Source organism: Prosopis cineraria, unplaced genomic scaffold (assembly GCF_029017545.1).
Source record: "Prosopis cineraria cultivar Desert tree isolate PC_DT_omini unplaced genomic scaffold, ASM2901754v1 PC3, whole genome shotgun sequence".
NCBI lineage: Eukaryota > Viridiplantae > Streptophyta > Magnoliopsida > Fabales > Fabaceae > Prosopis > Prosopis cineraria.
The window spans coordinates 13,056,954-13,064,961 of record NW_026555334.1 but is presented as its reverse complement, the minus strand read 5'-3'; the positions used below and the strand labels follow the sequence as shown (position 1 = coordinate 13,064,961).

Sequence of the window (8,008 nt, the reverse complement as noted above, 5' to 3'; positions counted from 1 at the left end):
GAAAGAGTACTCTATATTAGAAAAAGAATAAAAAAAATGTTGCATCAAGTTTTTAAAAGGACATGCAAAATTATTTTTTTCCCACTAAAAAAATACATATTTTGAAACGGAGAGAATATATGAGAGTAATTACTATAGGGAGATTATTGAAAGAAAAAAAATTTAATATTTGAGATATTTAGACCTCATGTACGGGGAGGTCGGACTCTCGGAGGGAGTAAAACGATGAACAGAGAATAAATGGTAGGATATAAACACACAGTAGTACCCCCCAAATTTTCTTTTATGAACAAAGTTAAAAAGTTTCCACCAGACAGTTGGGTAGGTAACGATGCAAACCTAACAGGATAAGCTTTTAAACTAATTAATGCATGACATTTTAGAACTTTTTCAAAAGGCAGGAGATGGAATTTATCCCAATTTAGAATAATGTTTTCTATTAAAATTTTTAATACTGAATAAATTGAGAATTCACGTGCTTGTGGGTATCAGAATTCAATATGAAAAGTACGTGTACTTTATGCGTACTTTAGGTAACACAATTTCATTTTAAATGCCTTTTTTAAAAAATAAAATAAAATGAACAAGATGATTTAGGCATATATTTCCCTCCATGAACGTAACAAGACAAGAGGGTAAAAAGGACAGCAACATTTAACTCATTTGAAGGCGGTTGTGACTTGTGAGTCGATTCATTAATGGCAGGTGCCCATTTACCCTGGGGTCAAAATTAAAAAGCAAAGATAATTAATGAGGGCAAGAGTACAGACATGTGTTTGATGGTATGAATGGGAGGTGCACACCTCTGGTCTGAAAAGGATGTGAGGTTGATTTAAGGTTAATGAAATCCAGTACATGTCTCCAAGAGTAACTGGTCAAAATTTTAGTACTATTCTTAAAATTTTTGAAAGGAGAATAATAAATAAAGACCCTTGTAAAAAAAACATAATGTAAAATGAAGGCTTATATGTTATAATTAATTCCATGCCCCCTCATCCCTTTTCTCCGCCTCATACCGTCCTCTTCCTTCACATCTCTCTCTCTACATTTCTCGTATCACTTGGGTGCTTATTAACAAGTGTTACTTATAATATTAAAATTAAAATTATAAAAAAAAACAGTATAACTTTTTAAATTTACATTTTCTTATAATTAATGAGTATAAAAAATTATTGCTTGCCAATTCAAATTACAATGCGTATACAAGTTGTAAAATTAGAAATAAAGCATTAACTATTCTAATTAATTGTGTTTTATATTTACGACAAAAAAACCTTTTAAATTTCATTTTATATTAATGAATGGAATAGTATTGCTATTTTTAAAAAAATTAATAAAAAATACTTATAAATATTGTTCCGATTTTCATTCCTGACAACAAAATTTAAACCAAGGCTATAAGCAAAATTTTTATACTAGATCAATCTTTATTAATCGACGCTATATACTGCTGTCCTTCACATTTCCATGCTACTGCCAACTGGCAACTCACCCCACTCGACTCTCATGTTCATTCTACCAAGTATTTTTATTTATTTATTATAGATCTATAAATATTATTAGCTGATGTTAAGGTATTAATAATATGATTTTTGTTGGACCCAAGCGTAGAAGCCATATGCCTCAAGGAAAGTCTGAGAGCTGGTTTTTTAAGAAAGATTTTTGTTGGGAAACATGTTCATTGTCTTCATGAAGTGATTTTCCAAAAGACGTACAAACTGAAACCACATTTTTTTTAAAGACTTGTATTATGAAATAGAGAAAGGGCTCCAAAAAGAAAGAAAGCAAGAAAAGAAGAGAAATATAGAGAGGGAGTACCATACGGAACTACTTTACTTTTTAATAATGACGAATTAACGTAATGATGTAACAATTAACTTTAATAAGACAATTTTCTATAATAAATTAATAATGATAGTATTATTAAATTGTATTATTAAAGTAATGATGTAACAATTAACTTTGCTAAGACAATTTGTTATAATAAATTAATAATGATAGTATTATTGGCACATTTAGTGACCGATATTGTAGCCAATTGTAACGTATGTCGCCCAAGATATCAGTGATAGGTAAGTATTAACTAGCACCAAGTGAGGGGGGAAAATCTATCACTGAAACAGACCATAAATCTATCAGCAAAAAGTTAGGTGTGTTTGCTTCATGGATTTGTTACTCAGCCTCCATTCACGAACGAACAAAGAACCAAGCACACTCGCCTCTTTCATAATCTAAAGCCCAGTTATTTTCCACAGCGCGCGCGCGCACACACAAATCCATTATCATATGTATGATATACTTCAGAAGCATGAAACTATACCAAAATAGTAAAATGCAGCACCTAAGATATGGGGGATTCTTAAACAACGCTGTGTGGAGGATTTTTAGCGCCATCACCAAACAATCCAACTGTAGCATCAAATATATATCACAAATCCCACGAATTAAATATAAATCACATCACGCTTCCCAAATTTATAGGGTCAATCAATATGAGGACTCTGGCTAGGTTGAAAGTTGCTCAAGTTTAAAACCATAATCGCATTAATTAAACTGCAATTTTCATGAAATGTAACACATATCCTTTACAACATTATTCTGAAACAGTGTTATGCAGGCATAGCCACCTAAATCACTCATGCTCATATGGTCACTTTTTCAAGCTCGACCAAGAATCTAATAAAGATCACAAAACATCAAGCCAATTTTTCTTATTATTACATGTGACAAATAAAGGAACAATTAATATGCCCTAAATGAAAAAAGGAATTTTAGGGTCTTGGGATGTCACAGGGAAGGAATTAAAGGATAGGAAGTGGGAATGAGGAAATTAAGGTGAGCAAACACTAGGCCCGAGAGCTACCAAAATGCCTGCGAATTGGATAAGTTGAAATTAAATAAGCATTTCTGGGTCTATTATTTTTTTTTTTTGAAAAAAAAAAGTCGTCCATCATTTTAGTTGGAATTCATTCTTTTTTATTTATCATTTCTCTTATTTTTTATTTTAGATGTTTTGGATTTCTTTGTGTAGTTTAGACAACAAAAGTACAATTTGTATCTAAACCTTACATTATTAATTAGTTATGAAAAGCCAAGCTCATCAAGAATCAATTTCAGTGCTCATTATCATATAGATAAGCACTGAAAGCTCAATGTCTATGGATTGTTATAATTTAAATGATTTATATTTATAATTTTTTACTTTTATTTTTTAAAAAATTATTTTAAATACAAAATCTAAAATAAAGACATGTCTTAATTGTTACTTAAAAAAATATTTTTATTTAAAAAACACCCATTGAAAAAAATACAAATTTAGACTATGAAAATTAGACATGGTCCTGAGATGATGAGCTCTCAATACTCATGCTGTATGATTGCACTGAAACTGGTTAACATCACTAAATTTGTAATTTTGGAACAAAAATATGCAATTTTCAGCCATTTTTTATCTTCAATCTAATAGTCCGTGGGTGTAGTTATGACATTATTAATAATTAGGATGGAGGGGTTTTTTTTTGGGGTAGAATTAAGGAGATACTATTTGAGAGTGTGAATTGCAAAACATGAGGGACACGATCACATGAAGTGGTCAAAGTTTGGGAGGAAGGAGACCATGGACAAAACACATGGTCATAATTTATTGTGACATCTTGGTTTCACACGAACTTTTCTAAAAATGGACCAAAGCATGAGATAAATCCAATGTCATCATCGCCATCACATCTCCATCCATTTCCCATCTGCAAGCTGTGAACAGACCACACCACACTTTTTATTATTTGCTGCAAAAAAAAAAATATGCAGAATATTATGTAAATAATATAATGCTTCGAATCTTTCAAGATTTATGAAAAGTTAATTGATCGCTAGTATATATACTTTTTAAATTTAAACATTTTTTTAATTAAATAATTAAATCCTGACTCCACTCTTGTCCACAGTTACATTGCAATGAAATGCTATCTTTTCATGTATAGCACTGGTATTGATTGGTTCCAAGTTCAGGACCTTTGGAATGTTTCTACCAAACACAAATGAAACGATCACTTGATTTCCAATTCAAATATGAAAATTCGGTCATTGTATTTTACCAATTGGGACCACTTAACATTAATGGTCGTCACTTTACTGCTTGGGTGGGTGAGGGATTCACCGATGTCACGTTCAAGGCTTTCGGCATGGGGCAACGTGTTTATTAGTAAAAGAAAATAAGTAGTGCCAAACAACTTCCTCACGTTTCTAATGCTGTTAATTAATTAATTTTTTTTATAAGAGCTGTTAATTAATTAATACTATAAGCATAATTAGATTACGTGAACCCCTTCTGATTTGATTTCCGCCGTTCCTTTTCTTCCGGGAGATCAGATGAATCACGTGTTTGAGCAGATACGTGTGAGATGTGACCAATACAAGATGACTTCATCAACCTATGTCAGCATCATGACCCGCGAGTCCTTCTATTTAACATTCACACGCCAATTTGCCCACGAAAGGCAAAAGCCAATATGTATCCAACATGTGACCTTTGAAAATAAACAAATCGACAATATATTTATAAAAAAGCTATATTCTTGAATCATTCGACCTTCTGATTGAGTTCCATGATGTGTTTATTTTTGAATTTTTCCTTGTTAAATTCCATTCTTTTGTAATGATTTTGAGTATTTTATGTTACTTCTTAAATTTAATATTTTTTTGGATATAATCTCTTGCTTTTTAAAACACATAATACACAAATGTTCTTTCGATTGATAATCATATACAGAATTAAACTAGTTTATTACATGTGACAAGATTGTGAGATTATTAATAATAATATATTAGTAGCAATCATTTATGCCGTGCTTGGCTTGTAGATGAAAATAAGAAGAAGAGAAAATGGGAGGAGAGAAAATAAAGAAAAGAGAAACTGAGATGGATGCGCTTTTCTCTCATTATGTTTGGCTAACCGAGAGAAAACTAAAAACAAAAAATATTATTAATTTTATATGGATAATAATTATCTTATTATTTGTAAGAATATTTATATAATAAAATTTAATATTTTAATGTATTATATATAAGAAAAATTATTATATATTATTGACTGAACACAAATATTATTAGAAATTATTTTATTCAATATTGACAAAAAATTATTTTATCCAATTTAAAATTTTATTTATTAAATTATCAAATATATAATAATCTTAAAATTTGAAACTATAACCAAATATAAAGTATTTAATTAAAAATTAACTTGAAAATTTAGAATTAATATTTGTTTAATTAGTCTAAAATTAAATATACTGCTTGTTTAATAAAAGTTTATAATCAAAATATAACTACACTACAAATATCATGATAGGTAAGCAAGAGGCAGCAATGAAAAAATTGATGGGTAAATTTAAAAATGAGTTTTTCTCTCCAAAATCTCCGTATATCTGGAGAGAAAAGTTGGAGGTAAAAATATATGAATCCCATGTATTATTTTCCTCCCACTTTTCTCCTCCATCCGCTTTTCTCTCTGTAGTCAAATAGAAAAAAATGTTATTTTCCTCTCACTTTTTCGTCCCCCTCACTTTTCCCTCTAGTCAAGCATAGCATTAGTTCGATGATAAATTTTAAGCATAACAATGTGCTTTTTTTAATTTAATATCTGAATAAATGTTATTAAATTTTTTTACTTTTAAAAACATTGTCTAGGGTAAACGGTATAACACTAAGTTTTTTCCATCAAACGAATTAATACACAAAAATTATTTTTCTCATGAGCAAACAAGGCCGTGTGAACTTTTAGACTAATGAGGTGGTCATCTTAGGCCTCCAAAAATATTTATCTATATTCTATGATCAGTTATTATTTTTCTTGTTAGTATCAGTTTTAATTATATTTTTTTATCTGGAAATGAGAGTTTTGCTTAAAAAGAAAAAACATTAGTTATAATCTCAAGTATCGGCCATATCACATATGTTTATTCTTCTTTAACTTTTTATTTGAGATTGTGATTGTTTGAGTTTTTTTTTATAGGATTTGAAGTGGCAAAAATGTTAAACAGAATATTTGAATCTGGTTTTAATAAATTGAAAATACATGAAAATAAATGAACGATAATATATTAAGCCTCTTAAATAATTTTGCCTTAGACTCCAAAATTCCTTCGGCCACCTTGCAAGCAAAGATACAGTTTTTTCTTCTTCCTCTTTCTTTTTAAATCACGATCTACTCTCTTTGGTCATTTTTAACTGCCTTGACATTATATCCATGAATGCTAATTAAGCCAATCGATTTAGGAGTACACCAAGGGTTACATGTACATGAGAGCTTACTCTATTTGGTTCCGACCTACATCTTCTAGTTGTTCTGACAAGCCACAAAAACTGAACAAGAAATCAAGAACAGAATTGAAAATTAAAATGTCACTACCAGAAGAATTGGCAGATTAATTGCTAATTAATGCAATATCAGTAGTGTTTTCTTAAAAAAAGTCCGCCCAGCTCAATCAATATAACAATCCACCAAGTATTAATGTATAAGACGAATCATGTTGAAACAATCAATATATACAACGACTTCTTCTTCTTCTTCTTCTTTTTTGTGTTTACCTAAATTGAAGAAGATAAAAATGGAGAGCAATCATGTTTTCAATGAGCTAGTTTTCATTCCTCCTATTATATATTGTTCGACGTTACCTTTCTCTTATCACTCTGTTCCCAAAACAGACAGTTAACATATTTTTCTAATGATGTTTTAAACATGGTTAGCATAATGACATAGAGACTTTCTATCATAATTTTCTAGTCTCCTATGTTGAGCAGGAAGTGTGACAACATGAAGAAGCTGCAGAATCTTACAGACGAAGATCATAAAAAACAACATAATATATCCGCACGGTGAAGCACAGAATTATTATAGTTGATGACAAAATTGACAAAGGAAGCATATAGTAAGATCAGCTGAGTTTATAGATATGATATGAATATATATATATATATATATATGTCTGTTACAAACAAACTAAGCACAAGTTATTCACATTCCGATGTATATTCAAAATTCCACGGGAAGCAGACACTGCCATTCTCTTCAAAATGTGCCAGAACCGTACACGAACCTCTTTAATCTCTCCGATATCCTCTCAGCTCTGTTACCATATTCTCCTATCTGAACAACATTCAATACGTGCAAAACCAGATCCATCAGTTATGTACATATATAGCCCTAAATCCATTTCAACAGAGAAATCTTTCACAGTTTGGTGTGGCAGGTGTTGTTAGGAGTTGAAGTTTCAGCCAATATATACTGGTGGCTCATCCAATTACTAATTTTAGTTAGGCTTTGAGCTAATATCTAATTAAAGAAGCTCTAAAAGGACTAATCAGAAGAACAAATCGTTGGTTCGTTCGGAGGAAATTTCATTAATTAATTGCTCACCTGACAGTGTATGATATGAAAAACAGCATCATGAACGACTGAATAACTGGCGTTAACAACTTCGGCTTCTTCTTCGTGAAGAATGCGAATGAACTCGTTGAAGATGAACTGGCAATCCAACCCAGTAATCACAGAAACCTCTAATGCCGAACCCATTTGGTGAGTCTCAACTTTAGGTGATTTCGACCCCAAAATCATTCCTCCATTGTGAATTTGGCTCCCATGAGCATTTCTCTTATTGTCGGTGCCCACAAGGTTGAGTTTCTTCTCCTTCAACTCCTCCAACCTTATCTGAAGCTTCTTTATGTAGGTCGTGGCTTCATCCAGCTGATCCGGCAGCGAAATCGATTCCTGCACCAGCAGATTCATCAAACACATAACACACGAAATAATAATCATGAAAACAAGGAATATAGGATGAGATAGAAGCAAACGAAGCACCCTGGAGGATTGATGAGGAAGCAGCGAGTTGAGCTTGGCGTAAAGAGCCCTCATTTGGCTTCTTCGGTTCCTCTCTATAACTTTCCTATCGCCTCTGGACGAAGCACCTGGAACGCTCTCCATTATCGGCAGAATCTATAATTAAGACAA

General features: G+C 31.4%; 1 protein-coding gene across 1 annotated transcript; it reads right to left on the bottom strand.

Annotated features, from left to right (window-relative positions):
* Positions 1 to 6,905: 6,905 nt before the first annotated feature.
* On the bottom strand, positions 6,906 to 8,008 carry LOC129304872 (transcription factor bHLH162-like). Its single transcript, XM_054944700.1, has 3 exons — positions 7,859 to 8,008; positions 7,418 to 7,768; positions 6,906 to 7,147 (listed from the first exon to the last, which is right to left on the bottom strand). Exons 1-3 carry the CDS (start codon positions 7,979 to 7,981, stop codon positions 7,070 to 7,072), a joined length of 552 nt encoding a protein of 183 aa, XP_054800675.1. The 5' UTR covers positions 7,982 to 8,008; the 3' UTR covers positions 6,906 to 7,069.